The sequence below is a fragment of the Ictidomys tridecemlineatus genome, chromosome Y (genome assembly GCF_052094955.1).
Source record: "Ictidomys tridecemlineatus isolate mIctTri1 chromosome Y, mIctTri1.hap1, whole genome shotgun sequence".
NCBI classification, from domain to species: domain Eukaryota; kingdom Metazoa; phylum Chordata; class Mammalia; order Rodentia; family Sciuridae; genus Ictidomys; species Ictidomys tridecemlineatus.
Window position 1 is genome coordinate 22,071,097 of NC_135494.1, and position 23,883 is coordinate 22,094,979.

Sequence of the window (23,883 nt, forward strand, 5' to 3'; positions counted from 1 at the left end):
GAGATGGGCTGGTCTGGGATTCCAAACATTTCCATGAAAGTAATTGACACCCACAAGCCATAGTGCTGACACACACAGAACTTTCCCTGGTCAGGCTGAGCAGCTCTTCAGGCTACATTTCCCTGTTCTGAGCCTCATGTCCTACAGTCTGCTTTTCCCACAGGACTCCAATGCTTTTACTTCCCCAGTCTTTCTTTAACCAAAAGGGAATTAGCTATTAATGCTCCATCAGCTCCCAATGGAATCTTTATCCATTCAGAAGTTAGAGCTTCTTCCTTCAGAAGATCATGTCCTCAGCATTATAGAAGTTACGAGCACAGGCACTGAAGCTTGCCCTTGGCTGGGTGGAGCTTCATCACCATAAAACTTGTGGCAGGAGAAGGTACTTCACCTGTCCTTGCTCAGTGTTCATGTGCATGATACTGTGATGTAATAGAATCATTCCATGCTTAGGATGGTAAAGAAAAGTTAAGACAGAAAAAGATTAGGATTCAAAAACTCATTTCCAGAAGTTGATGTATCATGGCTGAGATGCCAGAGGAGGAGGGACCCAATCATGGATCCAGTCCCCACATGCCTCAGTGTCCCACAAACACACTGACATGCATGATGGTGCCCATCTTCCCTAGTGGAGCAGGTCTAAGGTCAGCAATATTCTTCATCTTAAGTATCTTTTCTGGAGAAGTTTGAATAATTTCAGAAACAAGTGTAAAGTCCTCTAGCAATTGCTCAAAACAAAAACAGAATTTTAAAGTTTGGAGTATATAGGTCTGAGTCCACAGTTTGGGAAAAACAGAAATGATCCAGGTTCTGCTTTGTCTATGTTATCTTGTGTGATTTTTAATATTGTTAAATATGCCTCATGGTGTCAAGAGGGCTGAAACACAAAATTACATATAAAAGTTTTTGAGGGGAAAGAGAAAAAAAACAGGGACAGAATTAAACAACAGCAAATGGGGTAGAGAGGGAAAATGAGAGGGAAGGGGAGGGGGATAGTAGGGGATAGGAAAGGTAGCAGAATACAACAGTCATTATTATGGTATTATGTAAAAATGTGGATGTGTAACCGATGTGATTCTGAAACTTGTATTTGGGGTAAAAAATGGGAGTTCATAACCCACTTGAATCAAATGTATGGAAGATAATATGTCTTCATAACCCACTTGAATCAAATGTATGGAAGATGATATGTCATGAGCTTTGTAATGTTTTGAACAACCAATAAAAAAATGTTTCTCCATCATAGAATCCCTTGTATTTTTTCTTAACTGTTGCAGGAGTGAATAGCAAAGCTATTCACTTTCAATCTTCTAAGTGGAATCAAAAATACTCATTTCAATATGAGTCCACAGCCATCACTTTTTTTGATTTGGTGCTAGTGACTGAACTCAAGGTCTTATGTTTGTTTACAAATTTTCTACCACTGACTGATAGCCCCTATCCCCTTCATCCCTACTCATATATCATTTGTGAGATGATCACTTGGGTCTCCTAATTCTTTCTCCTGCCCTGTTCTGAGAAGGCTCATGTGACCTTACCTTGCCAAAAAGGGGGTGGGGTTGATTTTAAAAGCTTCACATTATTTTAAATATCCCTGTGTTTATAAGTTATGTTAAATAGGGATGAAAGATTTGAATAAAATTTTAAATTGTTGGGGTTGAAAAAAGAACAATCAGGTCTAACATTTACATACTAAGGTGACAATGTGAGTAAACATTTCTGGAAATGTGTCCTGAGCTTTAGATCAAGGACAGGAGTTCACTAGTAAAGTATGTGGGAGAGGTGAGGCAGGGGCTCAGCTTGGCAGAGCTCAGTTGGGGCTGCCCCAGAGCTTTAGGCTCTGGTCCTGGGTTGTGAGGAAGGACTCAGCTCTACTGGGCAGTGGAACTGAGGACCTGGGGAAGCAGAGGCCCTGCCCTTAGGCTGTGGGCAACAGGTCCTAGGAAGAAAGGTGCTCCATATGGAAAACATCACCTTGAAGTAACCCAACAGTGTAACACACGTTGTTTCCTTAACTATAACTACCACTATGTTGTCTTGAGTTTCATCATTTTTTTTCTCCCTTGAAGGATGTGTGTGGTGTCCGGATGAAATAGTGACATTCTTGGTGAGGGTGAGACACAGGTAATTATATAAAAGTGAGGTTCTAGGTATGGGTCTAATGCAGTGTGACTGGTGTCCCTATAGGAAAAGAAAATAAGGTCTCAGAGACACCAGAAAAAGCTATGTGACACAGGAGGACAGCCCTCTGTGAGCCAAGAGAGAGCAGAATGACCTGCTGGTGCCTCGATGTTGGCCTGAGATCCCACAGTCATGGGAAAATCCATTTCTGATGTGAAGCTGCCCAGTGGGGTGCCTCTTTGTGGCATCAGAGTGACCACAATGCTGGATGCAGGAGCAGAATTCAGTCCTGAGGGACACTGCATGCTCTGTGAGGGTATTCTATAGGGCCACTGGCACAGCACCTTCAACAGAGACAGGACCACGAGATCCAAGGAAGCAGAGGCTGCCAACCCAGGCTGATGGAGGCCAAAAAGACCTGGCTCCACAGCAGCTGGGAGTCTCCACTGGACCATTTGCTACAGAAGACACTAGGGGGCGACTAGGCGCATGTGAAATGCCAGGATGGGACAGGGCAGAAATGTCCATGTCCTGGTTACAGGTGCACTGCAGTTATGTGGAGAGAGCTGTCTGTAGGGAAGGAAGGACGAACTTCTCCATCCTGAGCACAGCTGGAGGTCTGAATCCACTCATTTCCACCTTCTCTTTCTTAATTTTCAGAGGGTGTCCTCAGCTCCTGAAGAGCTGGGCTCTAGACCACACCCTTCCCCTCTCTAGAGCCAGTAGGAGACTATGAATGTGACCAACCAAGAATCTGAGCCACAGACCCCCAAAGGTTCAGTCACTGACCTGGGAGACCCTGCAGAGGTCCTGGTCCACTTGTTGTCCTTCAATGGTCACCACACTGTGGGTACCCAGTGCACAATGATTTCCTCTACAGGACAGACCAGTCTGCTCACAGCACATGCTTGTGTGTGTTTTCCTGTGGGTTCATTTGCCCATGATTGCACTGTTCGGGGACAGCACATGTCAGAGATTAGGGACTTTCATCCACCCACAATATTATAAGGTCCCTGATTATTTTGCTCTCTGTCTATGATGTCTACAGGAAGATGGGCTGTGGGAGGTATGGTAGGTGACCTTGGACTGACCCAGGCTCTCCTCTGACTTACTAGTGCTTCTCATGAATACATACCAAGTGTGCTGGGTGCAGCATCCTAAGATCCAGGGGAGCTGGCAGAAAACCTCAGTCCTCTTCCAGTCCCCTCAGAGGAGCAGCTGGACTTCTATGCTTTGACATATGGAGTCTCATTGCTCAGAGGATAAAAGCCAAGATGGGCTGTTCTGTGAATTACCATGACTGATGTGCAGGCTGCAGGAATTAGGTTGGGGTAATTCCTCCTGGAAGTAGTTGCAGAGATTCATGAGGAGTGCTCTACTGAGCTCAAAGGCTGCCTGACCTTATAGCCATAATCTTTTTCATGAAAACAATTAGCACCAGTCCCTCCACAGGGAGCCGGAAGAATAGAAGGCAGAGTAACCAAATTAAGCTGTGTGGCTCCCTCTAGGTCCCACTGAGGCAGAGCTTCCCAGCGATCTGTCCCAGACACAGATATGGCTCTGGAACCCATAGCAGAATGGGAGGAGCAAGAAACCTCATCCATTGTGAGACTTAGTGAAGAGCAACACTCTCTAGTTCTGGCAGTGGGTACAGGTAAACCTCAAGTGCACAGAGGAGCAGAGCCAGGCTCTGTCCCCCTTGGTGCAGTGGCACCAGAACCCTGAGGCAGATGGTTGTACTGTTCAGCAGACAGGAGTTTTTCCTCCCATGATACTCTGTGCTATGTGACCATCCTGCCTGCACATGAACACTTCCAGACTGCTCAGGCCTAATCTCCTTAAAAGGGGGACAATCTTTCACCTGTAAATCTGCCACTTTTTCCAGCAGGTGAACTCTTGCTCTCCTGACCTTCCTCTTGTCTCCAGGAAGCTCCTGCACTGAGCTGCTCCACGTTCCCATGGAGTCCCCATCATCCAGCTGTGACATCTTCACCACAGCTGCACAGTGTCCACCCAGTGGCCTGGCTGTCATGCTGATCCTGAGTCAGGCCATCAGGTTGGAGAAAGAGGTGTCCCAAAGATCAAGGGACATGGGTGGGTTTTCTGCAGCTGCCCTTACATCACATTTCACATCAGTGAAGCTCTGACAACAGCAGCACTCTACTTGCAGGTGTGACTTCTGGTTAAAAAAAATAATCCCTTGACCGCTGACACTCCACATCTCTGTTCTTGTCATGATGTCATTGTCTCCATGGGAAAATGCTCCTCAGAACTATCAGAAGAGTAGCATCACCGAGATGCACATGATTCAGCCTTCAATTTCTCTCCACAGCCTCACTGGGCTCTGGGTGGTCTCTTCACTACCTGCTCTCAGCTCTTGAATCCTATCTATTTTTCTTGATCTTCAATAAAATATCTACTGGACTGTCCATCACAGCCCACAGAGCTGACCTCTGTGCTCTTCTCACCATCCACTTTCAGACCATCACCTCAGGAAACCCTCACAGGCCATGTCCCAGCCTTTCAGCTCAGGGGACCCTTGTTTTGTCTTTCAACCTTCTCTCTAATATTGGTCAAGTTATTCACAAAAAAGGAAAAGCCCACCACCTCTACTTGGGGTCTGCTGCACTAGAATTCCTCCAGCTTTCTCTTCTAGGGACTCTGGAAATGTACAAGGGGCACATTTCCTAAAATATTGCTTTAGAAAACAGGATTTTTTTTCAAAATCAATTGGGAGTTATTTGGGGCTAATAAATTTATTCAGAATTTTTAAATGTATTTTTAAGTTAAAGACAGCCCAATCTATGTAAAGGTTAATATTTAAAAACACAAAATATTTTACTACCTTTCCACAAATGGTTGATAATTTTCAGCCTTTCTTTAATTCATGTTATAAATGTGATATCATATGGTGTTAGCTAATGTTCATGTGACCTCAAACAATTTATATAATCTTTGTAAAATGATACTTAAAAGACAAAGATCAGCTTCATAACTACAGTACTTAAGATTTATGAAGAGCCCTGCCTTACCTGAGATAAGGCTCTGTGTCCCATCTTACTAAATGTAAAAATGACTAGAAAAGCAGTAGGCCAGATTTTAGTTCATTAAAAGTTATGTTCAAAAGTTGTTTTTTTTTTTCTATCAAGATTACTAGGATCTCAAACAGGGGATATAATGTATAACTCAGCCAAAATTCAAGGTAGCTATTACACAAATTAAATATGTTTTCACTCTTGTTAACTTTATTTTGTAATTTTCTTATAAATGTCCTGAAGATTGCCTGTTAATTTTTTTCAAAGGTACTGCTTTAAAAACACACCACATGGGTTAATTTAAGATAATAAGCCATCACCTACAAGATGGATAGGATAATATAGACCCCAATTAATAAGAAAGATAAATAATTACATAGTTATAGACATTAAAGCCCAATACTCTTAATATAAAGCTGTTAAAATTTATTTACTGGATGTTTAAGATAAAGATTTAAAATTAAAGTTAAATAAAAAGGGCCAAGAAAACCAATATTTTGCTCTTGCCCTCTAAGTCAGTCTAAATCAGAGAAAAGGGAACTTCTGTAAAGAGCTTTGCAACTCTAAGCCACATGACATCTCGATCAGGAAGATTAATGAGACCACTGGAGAACAAAAAGCAAATCAGAACATTTACTATAAAGAGGAGGGTAATTAGAAAAGGGAGACATCCCTGATGCTTCTGAGGGAAGCCACATGGTCAAGCAAGACCTGGACCCATCCTAGCGCAAATGACACTAACAAAACTAAAAAGCTACTGTAAAGTTTCCCCAAAAATGACTCCCATAATAACTCAGCTGACTATTCATAATAGATAAAAACAAAAGTCAGTTTGACTGCTTCATCTTAAACACTCAGTATAGACATTTAAAACCAAAACACAACCATTCCTAAACATTTGTAATAATAATAATAATAATAATAATAATTATTATTATTATTATTATTATTATTATTATTATTATTATTATTATTATTATTATTATTATTTGAGGTATACACCTTATGTTAGCCTGAGATAAGTAAGATAAGTTAAGACTTAAGGCTACAAAGAAAGATTCTCAGACAAAAATGCCTGACAAGTATAAAAAAAAAAAAAAAAAAACCATTAAGAGGAGCTTCCAGAGACAAAAGTTTTTAGTTTAAGGGCTACAGATATTCCTAACCCTAACCTACACAGGTAGGCTTGGTGTTTGCGAGTATGATTATCCAGCCCTTAGTAAAAGAATAAAAGTTTTCTCTCTTAGGCACAAAGTTCATTCAACTTTACCAGGACCACTTAGTAAAAAAAATGCTGCCACTGATTTAGCCTCAAAAATGTCTGCCTTTCTATCTATGGTTCCCAAAACTCTACATTCTCAATTTCACCTTAATGCTTCTTCTTTAGCTCATCATTGTAAAATTTATTGTAAAGCAACTTCTCAAATTATTTGCGATTGTTCCCTCTGCTCTGCACAGATACACTCTCCTCATTTTGAAATTAATTCCAGAGGCCTTTTACCAGGTCATTTATGACAAATGGATATTACTCATTATCTTTCTTTTGGCAAATTAGCATATGTTCATGTGTTTATAGATACGTACTCTCATTTCATTTATGCTTCTCCTCATTCAGGAAAAAGGGTCAAAGATGTAATTGCTCACTATATGGAAGCTTTTTCTATTATGGGTCTCCCTAAACATATTAAAACAGATAATGGACCAGCATTACTACTACATCATTTACAAGATTTCTTCACACTTATGATGTAAAACACATGACAGATATTCCTTATAACCCTCAAAGACAGGGCATAGAAGAAGGAACTCATCATCTCTTAAAACATATCTGTCAAAAACAAAAGGGGGGAGAAGATAGTGGCAGTCCCTGCTCTTATTTAGCACATGTATTATTTATTTTAAATTTTTTAACTGTAGACCCAGCTACAAAATTGACAGCTGCAGATTGCTTATGGCATGCTAAGGGACAAACAGCCCATCCACTTGTAAGGTGCAAAGATGTTTTAACAGGACAATGGATGGGTGCTGATCCTGTATTAATGTGGGGAAAAGGAGCTGCCTGTGTTTTTCCACAAAATGATCCCAGACCTTGATGGATTCCTTCTCATTTGATATGGTTTGACTCTTCTAAAACTACATCATGAATGCTCTTACCTCTTTGATTTGTTTTATATCTTATAGATGCTGTCCCTAACCTTTTTTTCTCCTTTTTGAGCTGTGGAAGTTGCCTCTTTCAATCATACCAATGTATGGCTGAGATTGGCTCAATTGGCAGGGACTGATAATATCTGCCTAAAACAAGATGTCCATCTAGGAGCAGTATTGTGTTTCTGTTTACTACCTGTCTGTCATCCAACAGAAGAAATAAAATATATAACTTTTTCCTCCAATTTTGATAAAACTATTACTTATGCTGATTATTCTAATTGGGGCACTTACTCAGCAATGCAATTTAAGTTATAACCACTACTGTTGTTGTAACAGATAATGACACCTGCGCTGAGTTTCACAATTGTGCAACTAAATGTAGATCTATGGGACCTTCCTTTGCATGTAATAATACCTTTGCGATTCCTTCAAGTTATGGACATGTCCCACTTCCAAGAGGCTGTTTTTTTTTCCTGTGGAACTTATACCTTCAACTACATACTGACAAGTGTGACTCATGGAACACATTGCTGTCTTAGTTGTCTCACAGTTTTCCTTCCCTCCATTGGTGATTTGCTTCCTGGACTTCCTTCTCCTTGCTTATGAAGAATGGCTACGCTAACATAGGACTGTAAGGATGATATAAACTTATTATCTAAAGCAGAGTTTGATACATTGACCTGTTCCTTTGTGGGGATCTCTGGATTGACAGTAGCAGCTTATAAGACAGCTATGAAATTAGCATGTGTAATGGCAAAAAACATTAATCGTACATCTACTGCTCTAGCCTTGTTGAATAAAGAACAGCAGGTTTTACGACAAGGAGTTTGGGATAATAGAGCTGCCATAGATTTTTTACTATTGTTACACCATAAAAAATGTATTCAAGTAAAAAATATGTGTTGCTTTAATCTGACAGATAACAGTGTACCTATTGATACAGAAATTCATCATTTGAAAGAAATGATTGATAATATCAGACAATTAGAAAAAAATGAAAAATTATTTTAATATTTAACATCCTGGCTTCCTAATATTTTCTGGTTAAAATTAATGATATGTATGATTTTGATACTTGGCATTTCTATACTTGTTTGTGTCATTGGTTGTTGTATGATCACTTGTCTCTTATCTCATCCTCCTGTGATGATTTCATATGCCCCCCTAATGTTTGGATGATTGTTGTCAATGACAGCTAAGATGAATCACTGCTCATATCAACCTAAGATGAGGCTTTCATTCCTCATCAATGGAAGTCCTCCATGATGGGTAAGAATGTTGCAGTATGGTTCACAACCTAAGACAGGCACAATTGCCATCATTGTTATTTAAGGGGGAACTGTGAGCTCACACAAACAGATAGTTAAGTTTTGCTGTGCTTAGCAAAACAAGAAGTTCTGTGAGAAAGTATGAACTCTTTGAACTGTGCCCATGTTGCTGTCTTAAGAAGAGAATGTTCTGCCAAGTGTAAAATTTATATGTGTGTGTGTGTGTGTGTGTGTGTGTGTGTGTGTGTGTGTGTGCCTGGGAATAACTAACCACAAGTTAATTGATAAGAAATATGGAGCATTGTGACCATAAACAAAGTTTTCCTGAGAATGTTTATACATGCTTATAAAGATTAAGCTGACCAAAGGGTGCTTTTTCTTCCCCCTTGTTATAATTAACAGTGCTTTATAAAAGAAACAGAGAAAAAAAATAAAGACGGTGCTCATTTCTACTGGATGTGTGTGTGTGTGTGTGTGTGTGTGTGTGTGTGTGTATGTATGTCTTTCTTTAATCATCTCTGATGTACCAGGAATTACAGATTATCAGCGGGTCTGACACCCGGTGTGCTGGTTTATAAGCATGTGCTCTGCCATGGGCCACCATAAGTGTGATGGACAGTGGCACCCCAGCCCCCAGGCTGCTGTGTCCAGGGGACATGGCTGTCAGATCCACTGCAACAAACACACTGAAACAGCCCCAGAGACCTGCAGATGCAGAGAGAATGACCAGGTCTCTCTCTGGGAGCTTCACACCTCTCAGCCAACAGGCAGAAGGCAGATGCCCACAGCCACCAGGGCTACCTGGCAACACTTTCCCCAGAGAAGTCCACACACCTGGATTCCTAAAGCATCATTGCTGGGTGAAATCTTGGGTATGTCCACTTCCTTATCCACCTGCATCCTCCAGGCCCCTTAATAAAACCTAGGGCATTAAAGAAAGGGTGTGATGAAGTACTAGTGACAATCACCCCAGGATCAGTGTCCACTGGACATGATTTCCAAAAACTTGTGGCCCCTGTCTGCCTTCAGTGCTGTGTGCTGGCCCCCTCTAGTAGCCACATGCAGAGGAACACTCTGAGGAGTTTCCTGTCCACTGTCATTGCTAGAGAAACAGGGGCTTTCTTGCACGTTGTGAAACATGCTTTGCTGTTGTGCTTGTTTCTTTCCTTAGGTTAATTGTCCTAAGTGGATTTTTGGCACTCTGCTGAACCATGGTTCCATGATAAAATGAAACAGTTTCCAGCTACATGTTAGCAGTTCAGGAACTGGGATTCCTCCACCACGTCTGGAACCTGAAGCCACACAGTATTCAGCTGCTCAACGCACTCTAGGCAGAAATGGAGGGACCAAAGACTCATGGTGCTAGGGTTCCAGCTCCGCAGTTTTTCTGTGGTTCAAGGACAACTTGGTTGACCAGTTCTAGTCACCATTAGTGCTTTGTAATTAATAAAATGTTTCAAAATATCACATTTTAATTAGAAGGGATGGAGAATGCAGGGGAGTTGCAGATATGGAAATTAATCAGTTAACATAGGCCAAAACCAAACACTCTGCTCCATACTCTTAGTGTTAGTTGGAGTCATTTAATAATAACAACAACAACCAACCCTGAGGGCATTCAAACTTAATGACTGTGAACCTTCTGTCTGTCAAATCCACTGAACCCTTAGCAATAAGTGTGTCCCTAGGAATGCCCACTTATCCTGAAGATTGTTCCTATTTGTGTGATTTCACCATTTTATCCACAATGTTTGTTGTCTAACTGCCTTCCCTCCCTGAACTTTCATTCCAAAAATGTCCTTGGCTTTCAGGGTGAGTGGACATATTTCCAGGTGGGAAGGAGCCTGGCCACTGGCCACATCTGGAGCATATGACAGTACCAAGAGTCTCTGAAGAGGAAGGTGGTCCACTTCATATTAGAGAAAATAGAGTCTACAGAGGTTTGGGTCAACAGACAGTGACTATTTTCTCTCCCTTGGGCATCTGCAGGGTCGTTGGCACACATCAAGAGGACAGAGGTGGTGAGAATAGAGAGAAGTGTCCTCAAGCCCTCAGTTCATATCTCACCTTCCATTAAAATGCCTCACAGGACCATGGCAGGCCTGCAGGGATGGTGGCGGGGGAGCATCTCTATCTCTCCAATTCAGGAGTGTCCTGTATTTATGAGGTTTCAACCTGATGATGACAGGAAGATTCAAATGCTTTCTTCAATACTGCACTGAATTCAATTTTTGAGGCCTGGGAAGGGTGCATCTGTGCTCCCCACAGTACAGTGCCAGATCCCTAAAAAGACTCCACAGTACTTGACCTGGTGGCCTTGTGGGGTAGATGAGGGCCCATCTGTGGTCATTCTGCCTGGTGGCTGGATGCTCAGAATTATCAGGAGTCTTGTGAGCCCTGGCTGATGACACCTGCAGGAACATTACTGGAAAGGATGGGAGGATGGCTGATGGATCCTTGTGTTGGGCCATGTGGGTGACTGGGAGTCCCCTGCTGAGCAGAGACCAGCTGATTTGTATCCATTTGGAATGTTATTATTTCCAATCAGGGACATTTTGAAAGGTCCAGTCACAACAGATCCAAAACCAATTTTGTCTCCAGACATTTAGTCGTGTTTAATCTTGGGTATGACATTCTGTCAAAGACGCCTTCAGTGTCACTGAAGTGCCCCTGATGTTTGCAAAGAAACAGTGAGCGGTAACCCCTGGATTTTCTGAGTGCTATCTCCAGTCTCCCAGGGAATCCCTGACTCAGGCCATATAGGGACATACTCCAATATAAGCATTTGACAAAGGTCAAGGCAGACACACCCCAAACCCAGAAATAACTCAGAAACAGACAAAGTGCCTGGAGGAGCCACGATGCCCTGCCTCACCTCAGGCCCAGGGCAGTGGAGTGGCCGACCATGGACTGAACACTAAAACCATGAGCACCAAGTAAATGTCCCTCTTCTGAATGTGTTCTTCTCTGGTCTTTTGGTCACAGTGTGAAAAGTTCACTACCATCCTGGGCCACCAGCTGTCAACCCCATTCATCAGTGTCATTCCTGAAGGACATCTGCCATTAACACTGCCCAGTCCTTCTTTCCTGGAAGGTTGCTCAGGAGGGACCAAGGAGAGAGAATCCTGTGCCAGCCATAGCACCTGTGCTAAGACCTGTGCCCACAGGGGGGACAGAGAAACTCCTGGGAGGGGTGAGCACAGAGGGCGTCTTCACCCTAACCCTGGGGTCCCAGAGAGTCAAGGGCTCCATAGGAAGAGGTTCACACCTTCTGTGGCAGATGACACTGATGGCTGAGGAGGACACGAGCACCTCCATGTCTAGAATCTGTGCCTTCTTTTTCCAAATGCTGAGGCTTTGAAAGACTCACCAGAAATAAATGGTAAATGTCTAAGGTGAGGAGGGTGATAATTAGAAAATTTTATGACCCTTGGCAACTTCCAGGGGCTCTCAGGTCCAGGACAGCACTCAGCAGTTGGGTGGGGTGCACAATACCCAAGGGGAGTAGCAGGGAAGGTCCCAGAGGTGCTGCAGCTCCAGGTGCCACCAGACCAGATGCTGGGCCTCTCTCCTCAGCCTCTGCAGGTTCTGAGCAAGGGAGGGACCTACTCCTTGCCTCCTGAGGACCCTGCTCAGACCCCCATCTTCCCTGTAGGAGTGCTGGGGCTCCAGGGTCATGTGTGACTGGTGTGTCCTCTGCCTAGGCAAGAGAAGCTTTGATTTTTCTTTTTTAATCCAGTTCTCTTACATTATTTTTGTATCCAGAATAGACCCACTTGGAGGTGTACCAGGAGCATGGTGACCCTTGGGCTCTGCTGAGGAGGATGTATCAGGAGCATGGTGTGGCCTGGATGTGGCCTGCAGTCTGTTGTGGCCTTGGAGGTTCAGCACATCAGTGCTGTGACACATCCCAGCCACTAACACAGGTACAGAGGACATGGAGACAGGAGGGGGAAGTGAAGGTGTCCAAGGTCACCTACATAGGAACCCTCTTGAGACAGCAAACACTATGAAGGTCAAGTTAAAAGAGAAAATAGTTTGTATCTCAATCCTAGAGACAGATCAGAAAGTCCCATGTGAAGGGGAAAAAGAGGATTGGAAGTAAAGAAAATCATGCACAGTTATGTCTTCACAGCACTGTTGAAAGTCGGCTCATCCAGGATGTAGACTGTGGTCAATTAACTAGTGATTTTTATTTTGAAAAGGTTATCAAGCACTGTATGCCTGGTTGATTTTGCAGACTGTAGAAGTAAAAAAAAAAAAAAAAAAAAAAGGAAATATATTTTTTTGTTTCAATGAACAATGTTTTTTTGAGATCTCGAGGTCCCTGCTTTTCCCAAGTGCCCCTTCTGGTCTTGTTGTTGCTGTTCTCCATTGGTTATGGGGCTCCTTTCTCCCCTCTCAGATACATCTCCCAATGTCCCTGGGCCTTCCCTGATCCACACAGAGGAACAGCCACACACACCACATACACACATCACAGAAGACTCCATACAGAATTCAACAGGGATTGAAATGATTCTGCTCTCTTTCCTTCCTGCAGTTACTCTTTCCTGCATACCTTGGTTCCTATGACCATGAGGACAGCAGTGCCTGGGTCACACACTGGCTCAGGTGCACCTGTCAGTGTGAGGGCTGTTACTTATTCCTGCTAACTCTGCCATGCAGCTGGAAACTCTCAAACACAAGACTATGTCCTGCCTTTTATATTGCACAAAAAAACAGTGAACTCCGCTAAAATTCAGGTACAACTTTCACAGTTGAAAAAGATCAACTGGTCAATGAAAATAAAAGTTACAAGAGCAACAAGCATCTTTTGAAATGATAAAAAGACAGCTTGTAGGTAAAATGTCATCTAAGGTTTATTGTTCCCCACAAAGGAGGATTCAGATACCCCAGGATGGTGGTGCTCGATGGGAGGGTCCATCCTGAGAAAGAGGTTGGTTGCTGAGGGCTGACTCATGCAGCCATCTGACATCAGGACCAGGTGGCTAGTTACAACTGTCTCTCCTCAGCTCTGACCCTAGAAGGAGAGGGGGAGGTTGGGCATGTTTCTAGAGTAAGTGGAGCAGAAGTTGAAATCAGCATCTTCATATCCTGTGCATATAACTCACACGCAGGCAGCCCTAAGTGCCCCACAGAAGGTCCCCTCTCACTCAGGCTGTTTTACATTTAGTCGCAACAATCATGGTGCACAACTCCATAGTATAACATATGATGATCTCCAATATGAAATCTTTTTGTGGAGATAATTTATGAGTGTGTCTGGCAGGAGGCACACTGCAGAAATATCATCGTCAATAATGTGTTTTGCTCTGTTTGGGATTAAATCTGTGCTATACTGAAAAGTGATTGTTCAAAAAATGATTTATATATATATAGTAAGGAGTGAAAGTCATTAATGAAATGCCCTTAACTGAGATCTATATCTATATATTTTTTTATTGTTGGTCGTTCAAAACATTTCATCTAACTTGATATATTTCACAGTTTGATTCAAAAGGGTTATGAACTCCTATTTTTACCCCGTATACAGATTGTATATCTATATTTTTGATGCTGATATTTTTATGCCAAAAATCATTGATGGAAGAGTGAACAAGTAGATAGATTAATTTATGTTAAGATGAAGATAATATTGTCAGTAATCAGCAGATTTCTGTCAAGTTATAATTCATGGACATCATCCTGATGTCCACTCCCAAGTTTCCATCTTAACCTGTCACCTCTGCATGAGCTCACTCCAGGAATCACAGGGATTGTCCCACAGTTAATGTCAAGGGTGTGGGGGGGACCTAGACTTGACTTGAATGGATTAGCATTAAAAAATGGCACAGGTTAGGTGACTGTTCCCAGAATGTAGTCAGAATAATGGCTCATCAGGGGTGACAGCAAGCATCTTATTGGGGGGTTATTCTTCATGCTGAACAGGGTGTAAGTAACCTGAAATTTTAAAGTAACTTCTCTGCACAATAGATGAGGAGCTTAGGAGGATTACCTGGTTTTTGCTGATACCAATATAAATAATCAAAAATGTCCTCACTGGCCCTACATGTGATTGTGACTCTGTCTCCTTGAGACACAGGCAAGGAGGATGAAGACTGGGTCATCGTTATGTCACTTCTAACAGCTGCCATTGGAAACATAAAAGAAATATCCTTGTAAATAGTGATGTTCCAAGAGTTCTTTCCTGAGTAGCCAGGTAGCACTGACTACACTCTGATTAGTAAATCCCCAAGACTGTTCCCCCTCACCTGGAAGGCAGAGCAGCAGGAACCACAGGATCTGAGCAGGGGCCCTCATGGCCATGCTGTGTTCTGACAAGACTGACTCCTACACAGGATATAAGCAGCCTCTTAAGAAGTCCTCTAGGCAGTGGGCTGTGCTATGGGCACATGCAAATCATCAGGGATGGGCAGGCTAGGCAGAGCTGAAGGGAGGCTCCTCCTGGTCAATCAACACAGGCTCAGTGTGTCCAGGCATCCCAGGTCAGACCAGGGGAGCTCAGATTTGCTTGGGGTGAACATGGTTCCCTGGGGCCACAGGACACAGTCAGCTCCCTAAGCTGTGATAGGTGATCTGTAGTAACTTTCTGGTTGAGGACAGGCTGTCCTTGTGTCTTAAGCACAGTTCTGTGTTGGTGATTCTTGGAGGAGGAGGGGACATTACAGAAGCAAGGGGGTATTTTATGCTTTGGAAGTAAAAACAGAAATTAAGGCAGCAAGAGAGGAAGATGTATAAACTCACTGAGGTGTTTGAGGTTTCTGGACATTGGCATAGCATGGGTAACAGTCAGGGAAGAAGGGCCCCACCCATGGACCCAGCCCTCCCTGCCTCAGAGTCCCACAGAGCACACTCATACCCATAATAATGCCCATCTTCTCCAGAACAGCAGGTCTAAGGCCAGCCATGTTCTTCAACTTAACTATCTTTTAGGAGAAGTAAGAATAACTTTACAAAAAAAGAGTTCTTGTAAAAACTTTAAAGATTGAAGTTTGGAGAATATAGGGCATGGTCAGAATCTTGGTAAACAAAGTAGAGATCCAGACTCTGTATATACTTTTGCTTTACTAGTATTACCACATGTGTTTTTAAGCTCTAGTAATGCCTCATGACCTCAAGAGGGCTGCAGTGTCTCTAAACATCATGTCCCCCATCAGGTCTTCTTGTAACTTTTCTAGAAATAAAGCAAGTAAAATTTCTCACCCTTGTTCTTCTCAAAGTTATCAAAAAGCATTCCCAATAACTGTCCACAATCTTTTTCCCCCTTTTCTTTTTTTTTCTTTTTTTAAATTTCCCTCTTTAGTGCTGATGATTGAATCCAAGGCCTGGTGCATGCTGTGCAAGTTCTCTACCTCTGAGTCAGAGCCCCAGCCCCTCCTTCCTTCCCTCATTTACATATCATTTCTGGGATCATCAGGTGTATCCCCTGATACTTCCTTCTCCCCTGATCTGGGAGGGCTCACCTGTTCCTACCACAAACAACAGGACAGAACTGGTTATCAGTAAATTAAAGGAAAAGAAGAAGTTTTAAAAGCTTCACCCTATTTTAAATATTCCTGTGCTTGTGTTAAGTTCCTTAGGGAAGAGAGACTACAATGAAATCTTTACTGTGGGGCTGGGAAAAGTACATTCAGGTCAAGTTTCTCCTTAGCAAGGTGACAACCTGCAAGTGGACAATTGTGAGAATGTGTACAGAGCTTTAGAGGAAAAAAAGACTTTGCTTGTGTAGTAGTGTCATGGAGAGATTGCAATAAATCACCCCATCGATCAGACTTGCAGGTGGCAAGTCTGAATCTTGGACCCCTTCCAGGGGTTTGAGTCCACTTTTTTACCCAGAAGTAAAGAATGGCAGCACATTAATCAAAAGTGGTTGTTGCTGATTCAAAACCACAAACAAACAACACAAGACCTAAAATCATAAGCAGCAGGGAAGTGGGTCAAAAACACTCTAGTTGACCACAAGTTAAATAATGGTCACCAACATCTAGATGACTATTCTCTCACAGAATGTATGGCCCAGAAAATGTGGGGACCACAAAGAGAACAACTTTACATTGTAAAAGAATTGCCATTTTGTGTTGCCAAACTGCTGTGCCAGCCCCTGTGGATGGGCACAGAGGTCAGGATTCAGATGGGAGAAGCACTTCTTACAGGAGGTGGAGTCTCAGGGTAAAATGGAGTCCGTGTGGTCACTGCCCATGTAGCCTGGCCCATAGCTGTGGATGGGAGAAGCTGGGCAGGGGCTCAGCCAGGCTGAGCTCAGGTGGGGCTGCCCCAGAGCTGCAGGCTCTGGCCCTGGGCTGTTAGGACACAGCTCTCCTGGGCAGAGGGGCTGAGGACCTGGGGAAGCAGAGGCCATGCCCCCAGGCTATTGGGCAACAGGTCCAGGGGAGGAAGGTGCTCCACACCCTGGACTGAGACAGGGAAAGAGGCCACAGCCAGGGGAGGTTCAGAGACCAGGAGTCCATGTTGGGTGTGGCCCTGTGGGGTGGCTGATTTTTGTGATGAGCTCACTGTCCTGGGGCAGAAACCCTGCTGGACCTGAGAGGATGGTTAACAAAGATCACCAGAGGCTCATCTAAGCCAGAGTTCAAAATGCTTTGAAATTAATTAAAGAAATATTATATGCCACATACATAATATTTAGGAGATAAATTATGTGGATATATCTGTGTTTACTCTGAGTATATGTCTGCACATAGATATGTCTTGACTTTTGGTTTAAGGTGTGATTTTTTTTTTCCTTTTTCCTTTTTTGCTTTGTCAGTTCTGGTGATCTACACAGTGTTTCTTATATGCTAGGCCAGCATGAACTACATCCAAATAGGTTTCATTTTATTTATATTCAGTGATTCTATGATTTTCCTGGGGTGCCCTTGAACCTTCAGCCCTCCTCCCTCAGTCTCAAGATGTCCAGGACTATAGGTGTGTTCCACCCTGTGGATGGGACTCTAAGTTCAGACACCTTGAGCCTGGGCAGGTAAAGCTGGCAACTCTTGCCTAAACCCATGGCTGCCTCTTCACTCTCAGGACTGAGCATGAGCACCATGAAGTTCAGGACCTTCACAAGGTCCTACTGCTGCTGGAACAGTGACCTTCCCATTGATCAGGACGTGACCCATGGGGCTATGTTTACAGATAGGAGCAGGTGTCATACAGACTGGCAGTTGTTCTTGAGCCCAAGGGGACAGAAGTTCTGTGTCCAGAGCTGGGCAAGGTTAGCTTCCTCCCTGCTGCTTCCACACAGGACAGGACAGCTGGCTCAGTGACTGCATGGCCCAGGAAAAACCCACCCACAGTTGCTGCTGTTAACTCCTCTGACTGGGCAGACAGAGATGCCTCTGGCAGGTCACAGCTGTTATGATGCAGGAACTCTGCTAACAGAGGATCATGGCATCCACACATATAGCCCCGAACATGTGCTCTTCTAATTTATGGTCTCTAAAGACCACCAGGAACCATCATTGACTCTCTCATGAAAATCCAAGGGGTGGAGACGGAGGCAGGCCAAGGGCCAGGATGTGCAGGAGAACAGGGTTGTGACCTATATGAGAACAGCCATGTGGGAAGTGAGGAGTGACAGGTGTGAACTCAGAGTAGGAGGGGACAGGACAGAGAAGACCCAGGCAGGAGGGCAGAGGAGAGACACTGGAGGAGCCCAGAATCCAGGGAGAAGGGATGGGAGGGGGAGAGAGGGTGTAACTTAAAAGCTGTCCCCAATCTTCTCCCCTGAGAGTCCTCAGACTGTCAGTAGCCCTGTGCACTAGCAGCATCTGAGTGGAGGTTTGTCCCCTAGTGGGGACAGGAAGAAGTTAAAGTTCTTGAAAGAAATGTGGCTGCCGGTTCCCAGAATGACCTGTGTCCCTGCCACACAGCCCTCCCAGGCAGGCAGGGTGTGCAGAAGGCAGCAGGAGGCAGCAGGAACTCAGCAGCCAGGCCTAGTCCTGCTGGTGTGAGGCTGGACCCTGCTAATACTCTTGGTGAGTTGTAAGGGGCAGTGACCTCTCTCCTGGGACACAGAAAAAAAGACTAACATGCATGAGACGCTGTGTGTTCTCACTTTACCAGAACTGAGTCCTCTCTCCATGTTTCTGATGATTAGTGAGAGGGACTTCAGTGGACAAAGGCAGGAGGAAGTTCCTTGAGGGATCAGGTTGCAGTAGGTGGTGCCTGGGTGCAGGAGGGAACTTACTAGCATCCTGGCAGTCAGGAGGGCAGCATGGTACCTTAGAGTCTGTTTTGCAGAAGACCAGGTGATCACTCCCTAGAAGTCTTTTTGGGCCTGAGCACTCAGCAAGGAGTGACAAAGTGTCTCTGTGGATATCCTGGTTATGCCCTGGACTGACTTTGCACACAAGTGTCCATGCTTTGGCTCAGACCTTCCTGGCCTTCTCCAAGGTTCTGCGCTGTTTTCCCTGAGCCCAGCCTGATGTACAGCATCCCCTGGGCTCTGAAGCTGCTCCTGCTGCACCTGGAGGCTGCCCTCCCTGGGGGCTGGTGCTGTGGCTGCTGTACCTGCAGGGCCTGCTGAGCGTCCTGCTCATGAGAGTTGGTGGCAGCTCCAGGACACACACTGGGCCTGTGCAGGTGACAACAGAATTTTGGATATATCTGTTCACACTCGTGTGTAAGGGTTTGAGTGCAGGCTGAAGACTTGTGCTACAAACACCTTCCCATAAATTATATTTACTTTGTTATTCACTTACAGATGTGGAATATATTTATGTTAAATATGGAGATCATTACCTTCAAGTAACCTAATGGTGTAAAATAGATTGTTTCCTTAACCATGAATAAGACGATGTTGTCCTGGATATAAGCATTTTTTTTTCAATGAGTAAAAGAATGAATATTATGTTTTTGATCATTATTTTAATGAGAATCTGTCAAACACATTTTCTATACAACTTTCGTTGGAATATAGAAATCAGATTAATTTCCATAGGGGTTTGGGATGGTGGAGGGAGTTGTTTCACCATGTCACCTCCCCAGACACTCAGAAACCACCTCAGCCAAGGCTCCTTGTTCAAGACTTGGCCACTGTTCCAGATGGTGGCAGACATTGGAATCAACCCTGTGATGCTGTGTTAGGAGCTTCCCTGTATGCAGACACCTTCACATCCTGATGCAACATGTTCCGACCAATTATTGCCTTCAGTCAGGCTTGGCAGTGCCAGGTTGCAGTAACAAAGATGTTGCCCACTCAGATAATGAGGCATGGCTCCAGGTGTAGGTGTCACACACAGGGGTTGAGTTACATTCACCTGTTCTTTTGAAAACCTGACTCTTTGCCTCATTTTAAAGGCTTCTCCCCAATAAAAGTGTTCAGCCCATCCTCCCAGCTCTCTTCCTTGCCTGATTGCCCCTCTTGTGGAAGCTGCTGCTGAAGACCAGTCACTGAACCCAAAGAAAAGGTATTTTTTCTGTCTGTGTCTTCATTTATTCCCCAAATTCACTTAGAATGACCTTGATAGATATTTTCCTGTGATATGACAGTGATGATTATACAGGAATGCAGGAGGAATGAGCTAAGGGGTTTGTGGAAGCTTACACCTGATTACAAAGGACATCCTGGAGGCCAGACTAAGTATGCCGAGGTCAGAGTCCATGTGGGGTGCCTCTGAGAGGGCAATTTTTGGGAAACTGAAAGAAGTGGAAGACCCATTGAAGATCCCTGAGACTGAGAGATGCCAGTAACACAGAACATCTGCTGAGGAAAGCTGCAGGATCAAGCAGAAACAAGACCAGAGAGAAGGCATGTGGGTTGCACCCACAAAGCCATCTGTGGAGCTCCACAGCCCTTTGGAGAGAATATCAGAGTGCTGTGTGCCCCAGATGCTGGATGTAGGGCTAAAGGACTAATTTTTCCAGCTGGATATTTGGATACTGGTCCCATTCCTTCTTTGTATGCCCTGGGACTTTCTTCCTTTTAAAATTTTTCTTCTTTTTTTAAATTTTGGAATGGAAATGCTTACTTGGTGATTTTGTATATTGGATATGTTTAACAAGATTTTGATTTGTACAGGAGATCACACTGAGAATTTGCATTGAACTTGGATTTGAGCAATCCAGGAACTGTTAAGAGTATGCAAATTTCTTCAATGGCCTAAATGTATTTCACATTGTGAGGTGGTCATGAGCCCACCTGTCGGGTCAGGGCACAATGTTATGATGTGGATATAAAATGCTCACCAAAAGCTCATGTGTGAGACAATGCAAGGGTTCAATGAAATAATCAGATTATGAGTTGTCATCCAATCCCTAAACAGTGCATTAATCCTCTGAAGATTAACTAGGGGGTTACTGTGGGCATGCAAGGTGTGGCTGGAAGCTGGTCATTGGGGACGTGCCTTTGAGTGATAGATTTTTGCCCCTTATGTGCAGGGCCTCTCTCTTGGCTTCCTGGTACCTCATCCTAAGTGGTATTTGTCCCTGTCACCTTTCTTCCAGGATGTTCTGCCTCAGCTGGGGCCCAGAGCAATGCACTTGGCTGTCTATTAACTGAGACCTCAGAATAGTGAGCCCTAAATAAACTTGTCCCGTTAAATCCTTGTCAGGTTCCTGTTCCCAGAAGGAAAAAAAATGACTAAAGCAACTTCCAACATTGATAGGGTGGAAGCTTGTTGAGCTTGGGGCAGCTGGGTTTGGAGGTCGCCCGAGAGAGAAGGCCTGGCCTGGGGTGAGTGGGGCATGTGGACCTGTGAACATGCCATAGGAGGGGGCTCAGTATATGAGTTAGCTGAATGAGGGTTGAGGCTTGGACTGGAAAATACTCATGGAAGAGTTAAACATTTTTCACTTTTTTTTCTTTCTTTTGAGGACATGTTGGCTTGGGCTCACACCTTCAGAGGTTCGGTTCATTCATGGTTGTCTGATTTGATTCCATTCCTCTGGTCCAAAGTGAGGCCCATGACAGACGAGCATGGAGAAGAGAAGCTGCTCCTCTCAAGGTTCCTAAGAAGTCACAGGGACAAGGTAGACTTCTCAAGGACATGTGGCCTAACTTCCTCCAGGAATGCCTAGCACGCCGAGAGTCACCATCCAGTTAGTCCATCCAATTATAAAACCACTAAATGGATTAATCTACAGCTGAGGTTACCATTTTCATAATCTCAACATTTCATATCTAAAAATTCCTGCATTAACTTGAGTTTTGGGGCCACCTTATATTCAAACAATAGCATTCTGCTCTGTACCCCTGAAACTCATGATCATGTCACTATGAAAAATACATTTACTCTCCTTGCAAGAGTCCCCATAATCTTAACAATTCCTGCTTATGCAAAACTCCTAGTCCAAATTCTGATCTAAGACTCAAGGTAAACTCTTGATTGTGAGACAATAAATGTCACTAAAAGGCAAAGGATTTCTGCCCATTTGCTTCTGAATATCATCAGCAGTATTCATATAACCAAATGCAGTGTTTTTCCTTTATTCCTCAGTCAGTGAGACATGGTGCCCACCATCGGGAAGAGCTCGGAAGATAGAGTCTGTCCATCCTGTCTTGGGGCCATGAGGACACTGTGGTTGAGCAATGTAAGTCTAATCTTCAGGTATCCAAACCTTCAACCCTTGTCATAGGGAAACCTGCCAGTGTTGTACTTCCTCTACCTGCATGTGGAGCACTTTGATCCCTTGTTCCCATGAATGAAAAGACCAAATCCAGGCACCTAGTCCTCATTCCTTTTCTTTAACAATTAGGATCTTTTTTTCAGTGTAGTTTCCAACAAGGTGCCCCCAACTTCCCTTCCCCAAATTTCTTTACAACAACACCATGTCCCCTGCACAGGTTTCCTGCTGCTGTGGAGCCTCTCTACTGGTCCCTGCAGGAGCTTATTCTAGGACATGGTTCTGATCAGAGAAACACCTGTAAATGTACAAAACACCCCCTCATTTCAAAGAAACTCATGTCTCCAGTGCTTTGCTTTGACAGGTGGTGGCCCTTTTCCCCACCTTGGGCATCACAGAACCATTGGGATGTATCAGGAGAACACAGGTGATGGTCTCACAGAGAACTGGCCTGAAGTCCTCGGTTCTAGCTGCATCTCAGGTCAGTCCATCCATTAGCTTCATGGGACAATGTAGAGCCCACAGATGATTGTGGAGCAAGGGACAGGCTCTTTTACCATTCTAAGTAAATCATAACCAGGATATTATGAGTATTTAATCCAATAAATATGGGAAAATACAAATGTATTCTTCAAACTCTGTGTCTGATATCATAACCCCACCCCAGAGAGGTGTACTGATATCCACCTAATTCCATCAGTAGACACATTGTCAGGCCTGCATTTCTGAAGCTAAGGAGGAACAAAATGAGTAAGGCCACAGAGGAGCCTCCCTGGGCCTTTCCAGCAAACCCCCCAGTGACCTCAGAGCCTGGCTGCAGATGAGCAGTGCCCTCAGGAGGTGAAGGCAGCAGGAGGAGCTGCTGGGGCATCCCAGCCTAACACTTCTGCTCCCTGAGAGGTTATGTCTTGGCCTGTATCACTGTGGGAAGGACAGTGTTACTCTGTTGACAGTGATAAGGGGCAACATCTTCAGGCTCCAGGCTGCTGATGGTGAGAGTGAAATCTGTCCCATATCCATTGCCACTGAACCTTGAGGGGACTCCAGATTGCGGGTTGGATGCACTATAGATGACGAGTTTAGGAGCTTGTCCTGTTTTCTGCTGAAACCACTGAAAATTATTTTACTGTCCCTACAGGTGATGGTGACTCTGTCTCCAGGAAACACAAGCAAGGAGGATGGAGACTGGGTCATTCTGATGTCACATATGATACCTGGCATTGAAACATAAATGGAAATATCCTTGTAAGTAGTGATGTTACAAGAGCACTTTCCTGTGTAGCCAGGCAGCAATGATTTTCTGATTAGTAAATCCCCATTAGTGTCCCTCTTTACCTGGGAGGCAGAGCAGCAGGAGCCCCAGGAGCTGAGCAGGGGCCCTCATGGCCATGATGTGTCCTGACTGGGACTGACTCCTGCACAGGGTGTGAGCACCCACTGAAGAAGTCCTCAGGGCAGTGGGCTGTGCTGTGGGAACATGCAAATCAGCAGGGCTGGGCAGGCTGGGCACAGCTGCAGGGCGGGCTCCTCCTGGTCAATCAACACAGGCTCAGTGTGTCCAGGTGTCCCAGGTCAGACTAGGGCAGCTCATATTTGCTTGGGGTGAACATGGTTCCCTGGGGCCACAGGACACAGTCAGCCCCCTGAGCTGTGAGAGGTGATCTGTATTCACTTTCTGGTTGAGGACAGGCTGTCCTTGTGTCTTAAGCACAGTTCTGTGTTGGTGATCCTTGGAGGAG

At 44.2% G+C, this 23,883-nt stretch overlaps 1 protein-coding gene across 1 annotated transcript in view; it reads right to left on the reverse strand.

Annotated features, from left to right (window-relative positions):
- The window catches only part of LOC144371890 (uncharacterized), a 38,465-nt gene extending 23,584 nt beyond the window's left edge, over nucleotides 1-14,881 (reverse strand). The window contains 1 exon segment of the mRNA XM_078035196.1: nucleotides 14,827-14,881. Within this exon segment, the coding sequence (XP_077891322.1) occupies nucleotides 14,827-14,881 (55 nt within the window).
- Nucleotides 14,882-23,883: the final 9,002 nt, after the last annotated feature.